The sequence below is a fragment of the Danio rerio genome, chromosome 23 (genome assembly GCF_049306965.1).
Source record: "Danio rerio strain Tuebingen ecotype United States chromosome 23, GRCz12tu, whole genome shotgun sequence".
NCBI lineage: Eukaryota > Metazoa > Chordata > Actinopteri > Cypriniformes > Danionidae > Danio > Danio rerio.
The window spans coordinates 29,541,998-29,560,991 of NC_133198.1; the positions used below are offsets into that span (position 1 = coordinate 29,541,998).

At 33.2% G+C, this 18,994-nt stretch overlaps 1 protein-coding gene across 50 annotated transcripts in view; it reads right to left on the reverse strand.

The window, feature by feature from the left end:
- Positions 1 to 18,994, reverse strand: part of hspg2 (heparan sulfate proteoglycan 2) — a 186,116-nt gene that overhangs the window by 83,675 nt on the left and 83,447 nt on the right. For 33 of the 50 annotated variants that reach the window (XM_073939070.1, XM_073939065.1, XM_073939060.1 and 30 more), the window contains 17 exons: positions 18,699 to 18,830; positions 18,045 to 18,189; positions 16,050 to 16,207; positions 15,617 to 15,787; positions 13,809 to 13,975; positions 13,458 to 13,637; positions 11,850 to 12,046; positions 11,421 to 11,565; positions 11,207 to 11,334; positions 8,453 to 8,539; positions 8,060 to 8,124; positions 7,741 to 7,802; positions 6,490 to 6,630; positions 3,518 to 3,691; positions 3,230 to 3,409; positions 1,817 to 1,935; positions 1,546 to 1,657 (listed from right to left, as the gene is read on the reverse strand). In XM_073939070.1, coding sequence (XP_073795171.1) covers positions 1,546 to 1,657; positions 1,817 to 1,935; positions 3,230 to 3,409; positions 3,518 to 3,691; positions 6,490 to 6,630; positions 7,741 to 7,802; positions 8,060 to 8,124; positions 8,453 to 8,539; positions 11,207 to 11,334; positions 11,421 to 11,565; positions 11,850 to 12,046; positions 13,458 to 13,637; positions 13,809 to 13,975; positions 15,617 to 15,787; positions 16,050 to 16,207; positions 18,045 to 18,189; positions 18,699 to 18,830 — 2,363 coding nt within the window. The remainder of the gene's footprint in view (positions 1 to 1,545; positions 1,658 to 1,816; positions 1,936 to 3,229; positions 3,410 to 3,517; positions 3,692 to 6,489; positions 6,631 to 7,740; positions 7,803 to 8,059; positions 8,125 to 8,452; positions 8,540 to 11,206; positions 11,335 to 11,420; positions 11,566 to 11,849; positions 12,047 to 13,457; positions 13,638 to 13,808; positions 13,976 to 15,616; positions 15,788 to 16,049; positions 16,208 to 18,044; positions 18,190 to 18,698; positions 18,831 to 18,994) is intronic. The other 17 variants (XM_073939069.1, XM_073939067.1, XM_073939063.1 and 14 more) reach the window with 2 other exon arrangements.

Here is an 18,994-nt window from a genome sequence, read left to right on the forward strand (position 1 = left end):
ACATTTATATAGCGCTTTTCTGGGCACTCAAAGCTTAATTCAGACTTATTAGCCCCCCTGAATTATTAGCCCCTCTGTTTATTTTATTTATTTTTTGCCAATTTCTGTTTAATGGATAGAATATTTTTTCAACACATTTGTAAACATAATAGTTTTAATAACTAATTAAATAGTTATTCTATAACGATGGTTTGTTCTGTAGACTTTCGGGAAAAAAAATAAAAAGGCTAATAATTTTGTCCCTAAAATGGTTTTTAAAAAATTTAAAAATGCTTTTATTTTAACCAAAACAAAAAAGACTTTATCTAGAAAAAAATATATACTATCAGACATACTGGGAAAATGTCCTTGCTTTGTTAAACATGTAAATATATATATATATATATATATATATATATATATATATATATATATATATATATATATATATATATATATATATATATATATATATATATATATATATATATATATATATATATATATTCAGTTCAGACCCACATCCAGTTCATGTTTCAAAAGCACAAATTGTGTTTAAGAGATTAAAAGGGAAGATTTGCAACTTTGAAAAGCACATGTTAAACTTGTTCGTTTTTAAATATCTTTTTGGGGAAGATCCAAAATGAAACTTAAGGCGACAGTTTTCATGCATGATGCTGTTTTCATGACATCCAATCAGTGTATGACTTTTGCTTTAATAGGGTGACACTCTTCACCACAGTGAGGGTTAGACTCGGTGAAGAAGTCATTTTCCAGAAAAAAAAAGACAAAGAAAATTTGAATTTTCAAAGATAATTAGACAGAGAGGTACGCAATCATTTTGCTCCAATTTAGCAGAAGCCTGTTCTTTTTGATTAGTAGTGAGATGTTTGGAGTTGTGAATAATGAAAATGTCAAACGCCAGTATGAAACAAAAGTTTAGTCAGCTGATGGAATACAGACAGCACCATTTCTCACATTAGACTGCTTTGTGTTTTGCACCATGTTACTTTTGACCTACCTCTGCTTGTTTTGTTCATAAGAATTGATGACACTTAAAATCAGTGTCATTTGTCATTTTGCTACGCTTGTGCTTGTTAATGATCTATTTTAAAATGGAAATGGCATTTCTTTAAGACAAAAAGGGTTGATTTATATATATATGCATGTGTAATCAAATCAAATTTTGTTATAGACCATTTTAGGGTGGTGAGCTCATTGGCCCATGAACATTTCCTGCTTCCAATCAAACTATTTCATAACTGTAACAAGAGGCAATTCAATCATAACTTAATCAATATCTGGCTCTTTTTGGATTCTCGAATCTATAGATATTAAAAATGTAGGACAGAAAATACACTGGGACTATTGTTTTTGTTTAAATCCCTAAAAATGGTCTATAACTTTTCCGGACCTCTGAAATAAAAATATTTAGATTTGGGCCTTTGAGTTGAGATTTTGACAACCACTGATGTATATGGACTATTTGTGTATGGAAGCTCCACAAATCAGAACGGCAACCCATAATGTGAAGTGAAGCAGTCACATGCGGAAAAAGGTGGATACCTGGCAGGAAGGTCCAGAGTATCCTTGAGGACAGGCACACTCCTCCACCTCCATAGCCCTCTCATTTCCTGTAGAATGAGGCACTGCAATGTCCATTTGGATATTTGAAAGGCTAGACAGGAGAGATTAAGATTAAACTCTAATATCCAGATCACACAATCAGTTAAGTGACAGATAGGAACCTAGTAGGAGAATTAGACTCTATCTGGAGGATATGTGTATAAGGGACATTAAAAGGTCATGTATAATTAATGAATGAGAGCAAAAGTACCTGGTCTCAGCCATATTGTCTGCATAAGTGGCTCTGATCATAAAGACATTGATATCTGCCAGAGCCATCAGCAGGTGCTCTCTGGTACAGGGCTGACCATCTGCCCGTCTCCAAGCAGACTGTGAGGATTGCAAGCAATGAGAGTTCAGATAGCAACTGATCAAGCTAGATCAAGTTCAACTTATTATAGAGCATTCTTTCATATCTGAAATCTTTATTTATCTGATTGTTTAAAATTCATTTATATATATATATATATATATATATATATATATATATATATATATATATATATATATATATATATATATATATATATATATATAATAAATTAAAATCAAACTTGTACATCTATATTTTATTAAAAGAATTATTTTTATTATTATTATTTATATCATTAGATGATTCAAATGTAGTTTCTTAAAAATAATTTTTAAATTATTAATATAAAAATGTTATATAAAACTCTAAATGATACATTTTAAAATAAAAAGTTATCAGTGTTTATACAATTATAAATTGACATAATATAAATTTATATAAGTTTGCTTTTAACAGTATTATTATTTTTGTTGTTGTTACTATTGTCATATACGATTTATAAAATTCATATTTTAGTTTAAATAATAACATTAAATTGTAGTAATAATAATAACAACATTGATAAGAGTAATAATATTAAATATTATTATTGTTAATAATAATAATAATAATAATAATAATAATAATAATAATAATACCAAAAATAATAATATAATAACAATAATAATAACAACCACAACATTATTAATAATAATAATAATAATAATAATAAAAATACAAATATAAGAACAATAATATTAATAGTATTATTGTTGTTATTATTATTATTAATAATATTTATTATTATTATTATTAATATTATTGTTTTTATATTTGTATTATTATTATTATTATTATTATTACTATTATTATTGTTGTTGTTGTTAAAGTTATTATTATTATTATTATTATTATTATATCTGGTTATTTTAAATTCTATAACAATTTTAAGTGAATCCAACTTATTTTAAAGTAAAAATAGTTGTAATTATTTTTGACTTATACAGAAAAACAAATTGTGTTTTTAATATAAATACAGTGTAAAAAGATAATGACTTTTTATCTAACATTTTTAAACAAATAAAATAAACAAAAAACAAAAATTTCATAAATATATAAATTCATAAACAAAGCTGTGGCTATATATACACATAATATGTGTGAAGATAAAAACAACTTAATTATCAGTAGCAGCAGTGCTAGTAGTAAACACATCCAATAAATTCCTACATTAAATATGCCTCTAAAAATTTAATTTCTTCAGTCATTTTCATTACAAGCCACACTCTCTATTAAACAAGGAAAAGGAAACCAGCATTATTAGCAGCACACCTCTCTAAAAGTCACAGTGATGGTAGCAGGGACTCTGGGTAGTGGTTTGATCTGGGAATAATGCTCCAGGAATATGCCGCTGCCTTGCAGAACCACATCAGGCTGTCCATCAATGACCATCGAGCGGGCATGAGGCTCATAGCGAACCCTATACTTCAGCTCTCCGCCATATGCCGTGACCTTTAAAAGAAGAAAAAACATTTTTAAAAAACAGCACACCGACATGTGTTACAATACCTGAGAAAGGTCAATGTAAACATAGCGTCATATCCCAAGGCATGCTCTCACCTTGTCTCCTCTGAAATTCTGAGGCAGGACCCAGTAGAAGATGTCATTATGGATGTTGGTGAAGGATCTGTAAACCACCTCAGTGCTGCCTCTCTGCGTGATGCCCTCAGAGATGGTCCGAGTGTTGGCTGCATTGGATAAGGTGAAGAGCTGGCCATTGACGCCACCTCGCACCTGCAGATTGAACAGGTAAAATAGCATTCAGCTTGTCATAACTGCTTGTAAGTGAGAAATGGTGGATATGTTTTGTAATAGGAGGCCCTTATTCATTTATTTATTTATTTAGTTGTTTATTTGTTTATTTTTTTTTTGTCTCTATGGATACTTGTGTATATGTAGAAACATACTTTTATCTGGTTGTTGTTTTTTGTTTACACATTGTTTTTGTTTTATCTCTTGTAACCTGTTGACTGCTGTATACTGTGACACAAAAAATACCATGATTTCAAAATGGTAAAAATAAACGACAAATGCTACAATAAACATCCACATCTTGGTTAACAGTATGTTTCCTTAAAGGGGTGATCCACTACAATATCATATTTTAAACTTTAGTTGATGTGTAATGTAGCTGTGTGAACATAAACAGCATCTCTTGATGTAAAATGCTCAAAGTTCAATGCAAAGGAAGACCTTGATTTTTACAGAGTTAGCTTAGCAAAGCCTTCGATTAATGAATTTTGGGGACTAAAAAAAATATTTCCGCCCCCTGTGAGATCAGAAAAGTTCATTATTGCGCATCCACACTGCACAGGTAAAGGACGTGGCCCGAGGCGCTGTAAGTATTTTTTGTAGTATTTTCTGCAGAGGGAGAAATGCCATCCTGCTGTTTTCACAGAGCTTCTCTGTTTCTGTTGTTGGGCCTCCAAATGATACGACCCAAACACAAAAGTGCTTTCAGTTCAATATTAATTATGTTCCAGAGAATTATAAAATTAATACAAGCATGATTTGACAAAACGCAACTTCCAGAATCTCTCCCAGTTCAGTGCTGGATTCGGCTAAAATCTCCTCAAAGATGGAGCAAGGAGACGCTGTGAACTCTAAGCCACGACCTGTAAGTGTTTTTATTTGTTAAAATTGATCATGACATGTACAGTGTCTAGCCTTAACAGTATGTTGTAACAAAGATGTAAACAACGGGAAATTATAATCACCGCTAATGATTTAGCTACAAATCCATATTTATCAGTCAAATGGCTGTAAACACACACACACACACACACACTCACACACACACTCTTGACCAGCACGTGCGTCTCTCTGTGAGATGGCAGTTTCTCTATCGGCAGCTTTTCCATGCGTTTTACATCTCAGACAATGAAGTCGCAAAAGATATGTGAACGATTCATGTTACTTACCCAGGCATATTCCAGATATGCAGGAAAGATGTCCTGTAACGCGTTGATTTAAAAAAAAAAAACACAGCAATACTCTCCCAACTGGAGTGTAACAGCAAAAACAAATCAATCCAGGCTCCCACAGGTCTAATCCCACTATCTTGTGCTTTATTCTGTCACCACAGAAAATAACTTAATCCGAGCATGAGAGAAAAAGAGCAATAAACATCACTCCCGCGCACATGCGCTTCTCGTGTTACAGATACTTCATAGTATACACACGCACACATATAAACACACACACACATAATGGCACACAAACACTTTCTTAAAGGACCCGCATCCCATTTTCACTCGTTACAGACACTTGTTGACTGACTGTTTACACAAAACGCTCGTGCTTTTCCCGGCGTGACATGGAGCCGATCCGCAAATCACAGCACATTATGACGATGACCAATCAGAGTCACTTAAGGGCGGGCCTTTCAAAGGAACTAGGAAATACGACAGTCGTTTTCATGTTAGCTTAGGAGCTGTGTATAATCAACGATTTATGAAAAAATAACGCGATTTCCTTCAAGTGAAACATGAGCACACATTGCTTTGCGTCTTATTAACACAACCAAGCCTTAAAATTACATTCTGGACCACCCCTTTAATATATAGGATTGATAACTGTGAATTGACTTCCCCAGGATTCCCTGCATGACAATTTTCCTTTTTTTTTTAAATATTTACATGAGTTACCATGATGTTGCTTTTTCTTGTTTTTGCTTTCCCATGTTGTTTTTGATGATTAAAAAAATCTGTAAAAATGCTACAGTAAAAATCCATAACCTGGTTAACAGTTTATCTGTGTATGATATGGTATGTCAATGTTTGTGCTACATCCGACAGATCACACTATTGTGTCGTTATCTTTTTCATTCTTTTATAACCTGTTTTTACACAATTTAATGTTTTTGTCTGTTTTTACTGTTATTATTTGTTTTTATTTTATTTTACTGGTCTCTTTTATTTCTGTTTATGTAAAGCATATAAGGGGAGTACAAGATCAGGTGGTTCTCGAGAGCTCCATGTGGCAAAGGAGGAAAGGAGGAGAAGGGGTGGATAAGGGTTTTCTTCGGAAAATGAAGGTAAGGGATTAGTTCTAGCTAGGCTATTTATAGTGAGTTTGAATTAATCTAATTGGATAACTAATGATTATAGATGGGTGACTAGCTGCAGTCAATCATATCACACGCTCCTCTTAAAATTAGTTTGTGAAACTTGTCATTAACATATCATTAATTGTATTTTTGTCTGTGTAACAAAACGTACGTGTAGATGTTCGTACTTCAAAACAATGGCGTATGTATTTTATGGTTACATGCATACAGTATAAATAACAAAAAATGATGTCTACCGTATTTTTAACGGTAACAGCATTTTTACGTTATTTTATGGCAACCACAAATGCTGCTTATTTTTCGTAAATTTTACAGATTCATTTTAACAGTAAATGTATGAGACCATTTATGCTGTGAGTTCATGTTTTTGTAACTTTAAAGAGTTAAAAGCAAAGTCATAACAATTCCTTAAATTAAATTGACATAACTGAAAATGTAAGTGATTTGGACGTTTTTCTGTTACCTGATCTCTGCTCCAGGTTGAACTGGCACACTGTTTAGTCACTCCCATACAGAAACACTGCAAGCAGCCTTCAGGATTATCAGCCGTCAGATGAAAAGCACCAGTCTTACACTCGTCACACAGCGCACCAGCTACATTGGACTGGAACAGAAAAAATCAAGCAGGGCTTTAACAATACTTTTACAAGCTGCTAAAAACAACATGGTCATTTAATACTATAATAAAAACACTTAGTAAACATATAGTGCGCTAATGATGTAATACTGGTTTTACTTAATTACTATATATATATATATATATATATATATATATATATATATATATATATATATATATATATATATATATATAAATTATAATAATAATATAATTTTTTAATGACTTTCTTTTCATCAACTTAAGCAGGACAATAGTATTTTACTTTAATGAGAAGAAATAGATTAAGCATCTTCACCAAACAAGGTCATTATAACAAAGTAAGGTGAACTAAAAGTACTTTTGTTTCTTGTAATAAATTAAAAAGAAATTGAATGAAATTTGAATGTAAATAAAATTTTTCGTCAATTTTATTTCAGCTTGGATCAAAAAAAATATATTTTATTATATTGTTGTTTATTCAACAACAACATGCCAACTCCACACTCCAAACACCCACTGACCCAGCTGAGCCTTGAACCAGCGACCTTCAGTGCTACCTACTGTGCCACCGCGTCGGCCCTATTGTAGTTCTATTCTATTCTATTCTATTCTATTCTATTCTATTCTATTCTATATTGTTCAATAGTTTTAGGGCATATTTGATGAAAGATTTTTATTACAACATAAATTGTTGACTACAACATAAACAGTTGAAAAAATTAATTTATATAAATAAATAAAACAAAAGGACAAAAAAAAAAAAATCACAAAATTTTTAAAACTGTAAAATTGCATTGAAAAATGAAGCCTTGACTACTAAAATTGCTGAAGTAAAACTACTCAAACAAAACTAAAATAAAACTTGTAAATAAAGAAAATACTTTCTAAAGCAAAATATAATAATTAACATGTTATTCTATATTTTAACAATTTTATATTCTAACAGTAACATTTAAGAACATTACTATTTTACTGTATTTTGATCAAATAGATGAAGCATTGGGAAGCATAAAATGTCTGTCAAAACCACAAATAAATAAATAAAATCACCTCATCCCCCTGAACAGCAGTGTATTAAAAAGAGAGAGATAAACAGTATATGAAATTGAATACCTTGCAATAGCATGGTTTGCTGATGGGATTGATAGTTCCTCTGTTATCACACTTGGAAATGGCTGAACGGAGCAAAGGACAGAATTGTGTTGAAAATTACAAATGGGAAACTTTAAACATCACGTTCAAAAACAGCTGGCAGCACAGCACACCGAGCGTTAAGCATTATCTAAAGCTTCACATGACCTTCAGGGTAAAATAAGGCAGACGTTCCAAGAAAATAAGTGGCTTACGGCAAACAAATAAATCTTGCCACTAACATTAAGCCCACAAATAAATCATTTACTACCAGAAATGGAAACAAAATATAAATGCTCACGGCTGGCAGCAGGAATACATTTGCCATTGGGTTGCAGAGGGTTGCCGACATATCCTGGTGCACATCTGTTGGGGAAATGAAAAAAATATATATAATAAAAAATCAGATGAAGACATAAGTTTCAAATTTATGTACATCAGGGGTGGACAAACTCTGTCCTGGGGGGCCGGTGTCCGGCAGAGTTTACCTCCAATCCTAATCAAACACATCTGCCTATAGCTTTCTAGTGTTCTTGAAGACCCTGCTTAGCATGTTCACGTGTGTTTGACTAGTGTAGGAGCAAAACTCTCTAGGATACTGGCCCGCCAGGGCCAAGTTTGCCCATTCCTGATGTAAATGCACACTGCACCACAAACTGTAGTATTAAAAAATTATTTATGAGAAATAACTTACTTCTCACAACGTCGCCCTGTGTAACCTTCTCTGCAGGCGTCACATGTGGCCTGATTGTCATGGTCCAAGAAGCAAGTGTCAGAAAACCTTTGAGGACATCAACAATTTGATTGCAAAGTTCTATTCAATAATATAAAATTTAATTATTCATGTTTTATTTTCAAACACACATTTCACTGGTGACATTATTAGTCTCGATTGTACATCAATGTAAATTTCTAATCAGCCAATCAAATGACAGCAACTCAATGCATTTAAGCAAAACTTCATTCAGTCTGCAGTTCGAGCATACGATTATTTTGAAAGCAAGTTTTGATTTAGTTTTGGTCATATTTTCAGTCTTCTCAATCATTGTAGTTTGTAGTTGACTAAATGTCCCAGCATTTTATCTAGCTTAAGTCAATGGCAACTTGACATGTTAGCTATAAGATTATTATTAATTAAACCTACAAATCAGTCTACTCTGCCCGAAACTACATTCTTTTAGGTTAGATTTTAAATGAGATTTTTCTTCTTATCTATTTAAGATTTATCTGCACATTAATGTGTTTGTCAGCACTGTCAGAGAGCTGTATGACTAACCATTAACGCTCAACTGTTTTACTTTGTTCATTCATTTTCTTGTCAGCTTAGTCCCTTTATTAATCCGGGGTAGCCACAGCGGAATGAACCGCCAACTTATCCAGCAAGTTTTTACGCAGCGGATGCCCTTCCAGCTGCAACCCATCTATAGGAAACATCCACACACACATTCACACACACTCATACACTATGGCTGATTTAGCCTACCCAATTCACCTGTACTGCATGTCTTTGGACTGTGGGGGAAACCGGAGCACCCAGCGGAAACCCACGCGAACGCAGGGAGAACATGCAAACTCCACACAGAAACGCCAACAGAGCCGAGGTTCGAACCAGCGACCTTCTTGCTGTGAGGCAACAGCACTACCTACTGCGCCACTGCCTTGCCCCATTGTTTTACTTTATATGTGTTGTATTTTTGCATTTTTGAAACAGCAATTTTGCCAATTTAAAGCATCAGGCACTTAATAATAATACTAATAATAATAACACTTCATAAAAACAGTCTGCAGAAACACTTTGATTGACATTCACCTCTAATTTCGAGAGGATCAGGTGCTTATGATTGCTTGCAGCCAGCCCCGCATTGTTCAATTTATGATGCACCAATCAGATGATTCCTAAGCCACTATAAATACCCTAAGTTCCATATGACAGCCATCTTCATTTTGAAGAATCCCCCCTCCAACCCTTCTCCTACTTTTTTCCTAGATTGGTGAAGCGGTAGCCCAGTGGTTAGCACTGTTTCCTCACAGCAAGAACGTCACTGGTTCTAGTCCTTACCAAGCCAGCTGACATTTCTGTGCGGAGTTTACAGGTTATCCTCGTGCTCACGTGGGTTTACCCCGGGTTCTCCGGTTTCCTCCCACTGTCCAAAAACATGCAACTCAAGTGAATTGACGAATCCAAAGCAGCACCATAGACATGCACCTAGTAAGTATTTCTCTCTTAAGAGCAATCACTATCTGTTCATTAGTTACTACAGCAGGAGAGTCCTTGAGATCTACCTGAGCTCAAACTCCCCTCTCGCCTTGCAAACAGGAGGGAGCCCCGGGCTGGAGGATCTTATGAGCTCAGGGTTCTCTCCCGGGACAGCATGCCAAACAAGCTTTATAATCAATCATCATTATGCTTGAATTGTCATTGGAGGGAAAAAGTCCCACCCATTAGTGACAGTCTCACAGAGGCATAGCCGTTTGTAGCTCTGCTACAAAAGAAAAAAGGGTGGGAGCAAAATCTCATTTAAATTTAAAGCGACAGTTACCAAATTTGCACAATTTGGATGAAAGCCTATAATGGCCAGTTTCAAAGTGTTTTAAAAAAAAATTGTTTAACTTTAGAGTTATCAGAGACTTATTTTACCAGACCAAAAAGGGACGTAATAGATTCCCTTTTACAGTTTTCATGTGATCCTTTGTCAAATAAAAAAATAAAAATATAAATAAACAAATAATTTATAAATAAAAGAACAAAGACATGTGAGTTCATACTGAAGGCTCAAACTGTTGTTGGACTGAACTAAATAAAATCTAAGAATGTCTTTTTACACTATAGGCTACTTGAAGTACTTCAGTAGTCATGTTTAGCCCGCGGTCCACCACCTAAATAAAGCTAATAAATGAATGGCACAATGCCGTGTTTTACAAGCAAAATTAATGTTGGTATCTTACTATATTTTTATGACATTGCAGTCTCGTCTTTTTTTGCCAATGATTTTGCAAACGGATGTAGTCGCTGTTGGAATCTAATTACTCATTTCATCCTGTCTTTGGCTCATCTTAAAAAGGTTGTCAATGAAAATGTATCATCTTTAATGAAATTAACATTGGTTCAAATCAATGCTATCTTAGGGCAATTCTTTAATATCAGCCAATTCATATTCATTTAAATGATCTCATCTGCACATTTTAGTATGATTTGCTCATCCCTTAATGAGGGGTAGGGTTAGTGCTAGGGTTTGTAGACATGTCTCCAAAAACACACACACATTTTCATATAAGCAATGAAGTCATGAATTTGTATGGACTTTTCTGCCAATAAGCAAAATAGTCACAGTATGTTTCCTTGTGAAATTGGGCTGTTCAAACAGAGTATCGGAATGAAGAAAAAAGTGAGTGTTGCCTAATAAAGTGGCCAGTGAGTGCTTGAAATTCTCAAGTTTGCTATATTTACCGCCGAGATGTCTCAGTGTATGGACATGGACAGGGTTTGCAGTCATCGTACTGTCCTCGACTTGGGTCACCGAAGAATCCAGGCTTGCATTTTTCACATTGAGCTCCTTCAGTTTTATGCTGACAACTCTGTTCACGTGACATTATCACTTTAGTATGTTAGCAACCTAACTGATTGCAAGCATCTATAAAGAATAGGAAATGCTCATCCTCACCAGGCAGTGTCCACTAACAGGGTCACAGGCACTGGCATGACCATTGCAGTTGCAGCCAGCGCAGATGCCCAAATAAGGTCCAGGAACCCGCTCAAATCCAGGAGAACAGGACTCACAAGACAGCCCTGAATATCCGGCAGGACATCTGTGTGGAATCAACAATTGGCACAGATTTGCATTTTCGCATTTAATTCCAGAATTTGGATTCAAAAGTTATAAAAGTAGCCAAAAAAGGATCAGTTCACTAAAAGCATTTGGTGTTAGTACATTCTTAGGGCCAAAAGCATAGAATATACAAAATGCCAAATGGAGGAAAACTATATAAATATGGGGATTAATCAGTTTTATTTATAGAATTTGATTTATGAAGAGCTTCATATTTTTTTACAGGTCTATTAATCCGATGGGGTGATTTAAAGGGCCGCTGACCTGCACTCCTCCACTTCTCTTGGGTTTCCGTGCTGGCTGAACTCTTTGGTGGTGGTGTCCATGCTGATGTCACTCAGGCCCACGCTGGCCATGCGGTTGTCATAAATGGTGCGAATGTGGATGCTCTCCAGATTGGCCAGGGTCATCATGAGATCATCGCGAGTTACCGCTCGTCCATTGGAGTGCTCCCAGTTTTCCTGAGACACAGAATCAGAGATGAAAAACCTGCAAAAGCTTATCTGACAAATATAAATTACGAATCATAAATTATTTTTTTGTAGCTTATGGTACAGTAAGTAAATTCATAAGTTGATCTTACAATGTGTTTAGCAGAATTCATTGTAATTTCATCACAAAAAATTGGACATTTTTTAAAATATGTATAAAATATATATATACAATTTAAACATGTAAAAAAAAATATATATATATATATATATATATATATATATATATATATATATATATATATATATATATRTATATATATATATATATATATATATATATATATATATATATATATATATATATATATATATGTATATATATATATATATATATATATATATATATATATATATATATATATATATATATATATATATATACAAACACATTAAACTGATTAAGGAATTGGGACAATATAAGCAGGAGCATGCTACTATTTTTTACAATAACGTATTTTTCAGCATATATTGGTAGATTAAATTACAAAAAATTCAAATGCACTATAAACAACTAAAACTTAAATAAAAAAGATACATGCCACAATTTAAAAGTGTTTTATTTCAGCAAGGACTCATTCATTTGATCAAAAGTGAAGTAAAACCTCAAGAAAGATAAACTTACTAAAGATTTTCTAAAGTATTTCATATAAATGCTCTATTACTTAAAGAAACAAGTTCAAATGGTTCAAAATGAAATTAAATATACAATATATAAAAATAAATATAAAAGTAAATTTTTTTAAATTAAATAAAATATAAATTAAATAAAATAGTAAATTAATTTAAAAACTAAAATAAAAACTAAATTAAATGAAAATAAATCAAATCAAATTAAAATAAATTTAAACTATATTAAATTAATTTTAATTAACTAATTAAAGAATTATTTAATTAAATTGTAAAATAAAATAAAAAAATAAAATAAAATAAAAGTTAAAATAAAATAAATAAAATCAAAACAAAACAATTTTACAAAGTAGAATTAAATTAAATTAAATTAAATTAAATTAAATTAAATTAAATTAAATTAAATTAAATTAAATTAAAAAGTCATTTCAATTTTTTACAAAAAACATTAAGATTTCTTTCCTGGCCAAACCAAACTAGCATTTTAGAATGATCTTCTGAAGGATTACAAGATATGTAAAAAACAGCCTTGCCAAAAAGAAATAAAACACATTATGAATATCTATTGAAATAGAAAACAGTAGTCATAAACTCTTAACATTTTACTGTCAAAAGCAATACAATATTTTTATCAAATATATGTAGCTTTGGTTAACATAACAAATAATAGACCCCAAATCCCTTTTGACAAAAAAAAATACAAACAAAATAAAAAATATCAGATACATTTTTAAGCAATACAGCAACTCACCTCAGTAAACCTGATCTCTCTGCTGTTGAATGTGTCAGGAAAAGTGGGTTCTCCTCTACGGTATATAAATTTCTGCCCGCTGCCAGTCAGCACAACATCAGGTCTCACCTTCGGTTCTGATCCTCCTCGCTGAAGTGAGTAACTCACCTTAAACTTCAGATAACCTCCATACGAGTCAACCTGCACAACACACACACACACATTAGAGGTTAAAGACATTCTCTGTACATTTCATACATTCTTATATTTGACTCAAGCTTTTCAAAACAATCTAATTATCTGAATATTCATAGTGTCAATGTGAGAAGAGACAGCAGTTGGTGGCCATGAGAATATTGTGAAGAATAAAACCTTGTTGCCCAAGAACTGGCGAGGCAGAGACCAGAATGAGTCTTGATCGAGGAAACGGCGAGACAGATCCACTAGCTGAAACTCCTCAGTCTCGGGATTGATCAACATCTGAGTTGAGGAGAGAGGCTGAGGAAGGCCAGGACGACTAGGAAAAGACACATTGACTCCTGGGAATAAAAAGAGAAACAGACAGAGATGAAGAGAGAACAGCTGTGTCTCATTCTCTCAATCCTTCCGTACTAGTTGTTACTTTATAAAACCTACTGTATTTATTTGATATGCAAGGCCTAGAAATGATCAATAAGATCAAATGACTTTACTCAAATGATCAACATAAATTTACTAAAAAGTCTTTACTATACAATCTCTTACAAGCCTTGTGCCATGTGATTGATTGTTTGTACTTGCATATAACTCGCTTTTTAAATTTGAAATATTTCCTTTTTTTTTTTTTAAATTAAGTAACCATAAAGATTATCAAAAAATGCACTGAACTTGTAATAAACATGTCTATCACGGTTTCTGCAGATTTCACCAAGTCAAATTCAAGACTTTTTAAGACCATTAAGATTGAAATTTTAAACTTATAGAAGGGCTAAATGCTAATTCTTTTTTTAATGATCCAGCATTTAAAAAATTACTTGCTCCACGCACAAAAAAATCATTTCTAAAAGATATTTCTTAGCAACATATTTTAATTACTGTCAAAATAAGCAGACCTTTGATTTTTTTTTTCAACCTAAAAAAAATGAAAACTTCGATAAACTAAATGTATGCACAACAGTAATCTCTTTATTGATCTGGGGTCATCACAGCAGAATGTACCACTAACTTATCCAGCATATGTTTTACGCAGCAGATGCCCTTCCAGCTGCAACTGGATATATCCATCACTAGCATATATACTATTAAAATAATCTGATTGTTTTACATTAAACTCTAAGAATTTTATTTAATCTTTTTTCATATTCTCATTATATCACAAAATATGTAATAAAAGCTTTTTCATTCAAGTATGATACCATTTATTAATTGATTATTAATATTTTAAAAGGTCTCATTTTTTGTTGTTTTTTTGTTCAATAAACATCAAAAAGTAAAAAAACAAAAACAAAAACATTTTGATAAAAAAATCACTACAATTTCATATGTTGGGCATTTACCCAATCAATAAAACAAAAGTTGTTTCCACAATCAAAACAACAAAAAATACTGCAAAAGGATGCTTTTTTTAACAACAATTTTGATTAAAACAAACAAAAAAAAAAAAGGTTTATCTTACTCCAGAAAATTCTGTAAAGATGTTTGTGCCCCCTAAACTGCTGTCTTTGTATATGAAAATAAAAGCTTGTCAAAATGTGAATTGGACTGCATTGCCTTACTTCTTACTTCTCTTTTGGCAAGACGTTTGATTTTTAATCTATTGGAAACAATCATTTCCCCCTTCTTTTAAACAGAGGGCCAATGATGTGTTGCATTTCCTTAGTTTGGAAAAAATAAGACTTAATTTAAATGGTTCTGGGTCCAAGTTCACTGCCATGTGGTGTCCTTTCTTAAATTACTCCCAAAGACAAATAAAACTGTAAGTGGACAAAATAATGCAGATGCTTTCAGGTTTTGCTTGTATTTTACTGATGTTGTCCAGATTTTTTTGTCTTTGTTTATATGTACACAATGTTAAAGCACTATGTTTATATGTTTGATGTGTTGTTAGTTATGTTGATTAGTGAACGTATGTTTTTTTTTTTTTTTGACAATTTAAAAAAATGAAAAGGGGGTAAAAAATCATATTTATTCCTCCTCCATACCTTTGAAGTCCTCCTCCTCAGTGAAGCGCAGTGTGATTTGGTTGCGGTATCGACCGGTGCTCTGACACTTCTTTGTGATACCGAAACAAAAGCATGGCATGCAGTGGCCGCCCACGCTAAAGTGTCCATCACGGCAATTACCTGCTAATATGAACGGAGAGGATGACACAACTGGACAAGAACAACACAGAAGACAAAGAAAGTAAGACCACCAACGTCAGGAGATTTGAGATGCCTCACAGCCACCACCACACCACAGCATGCAGAAAAGAAAAAGAAACAGCAGGAAAACCAGTGTCGTGCAAATGAAGAGATGACATTTAGGTAGTAATGATGCCTCCTCGGAAAAGAAGAGTTGAGAATAAACATAAAATATTGAACACGTGGTAATCTGAAGAGGTTTGAAATGCACCATGTGGAGCTGGTGCAGTACCTGGATTTGGTTTCTGAGAGAGGCTGAGGACTCCGTCAGGAATGGCAAACACAAGGCCTTTAGCATTGATGGCCTCACAGGTATAAGCCCCCTGGTCACCTTCCTTCACATCTCGAATGGTGAGTGTTCCTTGTCCATTCTCACTGATCATTGTGATCCTGTCAATGAAACGATCAAAGAGAAAATAGTGTTCCATAAAGCTTCATTCAGTTATTCCCAGTAAAGATGCAACAATGAGGTTTGTGTGACTGGCTTAAGTCTTAAGCTGTGTTCACACCAGATGCGGAACACGCAAATAAATCATGCTATTCATGTATAAATAGGCTTGTGAACATTTTGAGTTTACTTGCTTCATTCGCGTGTCAAATCCGCTTCACAATAGACGCAGATTTAAGTCATGAGCAGGGCTTCTGTCTGCCTGGTGAGTATAGCTTTCTTGTTAAATGACTAATATGGATTTTATTGAGAGAATAGCTGTGTGTATGTTCTTTAGGAAGGTTGATAAACAGCGTTGATTTGTTTGGAGCTGTGTTTGAGTCCACTAGATCTATTCAGAGGTGCACTTAGCTCTAAATATACAGCCGCAGCATGTCTATTCGCGTATTTGCATTGACTTAAAATGTAAATCACTCGCGCTTCATGCTTCTTCCGCGTCTGGTGTGAATGCAGCATTATGCGACACACTATAGCTAAATAATGTTTAATGTCAATTTTATGTTATATAGCGATTTTACTGTCTTTTACTGTCTTTAAAAATGTTTTAAACTTGAAAATCTCATTATTGACCTGCAGCAGATCACAGAGAGCTAGAACAGATCTTTTAATCCCAGTTTCTTTGCAAATCCTGTTCTGTGGACATGTTTATACTGGTTACTATTGAGACATGTTAATGCAAGCCCGTAATTCGATGGGGAGAGGAAAAAACACACTCCCACTGTACATCACATTGCAGTGGGCCTGCGATTTGGATCCTATTTTATCATCCGGAAATTTTAGAAAAGAGACTTGTTGTGTTTATAATCACTCTAATATGACTGTGGACGCACTGTACCTGAACACAGTTCTGTCCAAACAGATTAAAAAGCCATCATAGGTGCCCTTTAGTAGAATAATACATATTTTTCAGAAAGCAAGTTAAAATTGCATGGCAGAAGGGGGAAATGTAGCATATTCAAAAAAAATCCTTTATTTTGTTAATTCAGTATTCATTTGAAAGAGATTGACCTTAAGGTTATCACTAAATATTACAAGAATTAGCTGACAGTATTAGCACTAAAAATGAAAAACAAACATGCAACTCTTGCCATATTAGGGCATTCAGTGTAATCAACATTTATTAGGCATCACATACGTCATATTGGAATATAAGACAGATACTAAATAAAATGTTATTTAATTTTACAAAATAGTTACATTTTAACCCCATTTAACTTAATTTTATGAATTGTCATTTTTATTGTATTGTTATATAAATTATTTATTTACATATAAGTTTTTTATAAGTTCTGGGCAAACATGAATTGCATCAAGATATGTGTGTGTTAAATATATTTATTATATACAGTACATGTGATACACACATGCATAGAAACAAAACTTTTTTGCTACACAGATCTAAATATAATTATTTACATATTTATTTTATATTTAAAAATAAATTAATATTTTCTCAAATATATGCATGTGTGATAGATATATATATATATATATATATATATATATATATATATATATATATATATATATATATAAAATAAATACACAAAGTTATAACAAACTTTTATTTTTTGATGTTATTGTGATTAGTTTTTCCCCAGCAATATTCTATAAACTGATTTCACTTACTCAGTTTTATTATATCAACTAAATGAAATGCTAAATATCCTTCACTTTACATGCATTATGATATATTGACTTTACCACTGATATCAGCCTTTTTTTAATAATTTTACAGTTGTTTTTAACCCACAACTTTTATTCTCAATGCTAACCCACCTGTTATTGGCTGGTATATGTCCCCAATTAAGACGCCATGTGATGATGGGAACGGGCACACCAATAGCAGAACAAGTAAAGGTGACAGTGTCCCCACGCGATGCTGTAATGGACTCCTCCGGCGAGACGGTCACAGTAGGTGGGGCTTTGGTAAAATAAAGTCAACACACATTTAAAAACATGAACCAGTTTTCAATTTCCACACATATAACAGTACTGTAGAGTATTAGTAAGAAAGACATATGGAGACAAGAAATCACACACACTGTAAGTCTTTGATTGTAAATTGGCAGCCTGTGATGGCACAAGTTTTATTTGGCAGATTCATTCAGTGCGAATAGCCAAGCAAAGCCGGAGGCTCTGCCGGCAGAAACAATACCAAAGCTGCCTGTTAACTAAGCTACAAGTGCAAGATATATGAGATATGAGATGTGTTATTGAAAAGCTGCATGAGTGTGGCAAAACAAGCTGCTGAATGTGAATCTTTACTTGCAGAGCATAAATATTTTCAGGATTTGAAAGAAGCAATTGAGTTAGTAAGTGAAAGTGATGCTGACAAGTGAAGGAAAAGTTTGTACAGAAGACTTATGGTGCTTGGAATGGTATGAGAGCCAATGCTTATTGTTAAAGATTCATTTGACTGTAATGCCTTACCACAACCGAATTCATCAGAGCGGTCGGCACAGTCCGGCTCCTCGTCACACTGGTAACTGGCAGGAATGCATTTGCGGTCAGACAAACACACAAACTGCTCTGGGGCGCATGCAGCTCCTGGTCTTTTGGTAGCTGAAGGGACAAGAAAACAGAAATTTTAGGGGTGCAAATTTTTAACCACTACTGAAAACTATTGGAGATTTGGGGATAATATAATAACTGATGAATATACATTTATCAAAAGGTTTTTTACAAAGGTAGTTTTGTATTTGCCAATATTGATATGGCTGCTGGTA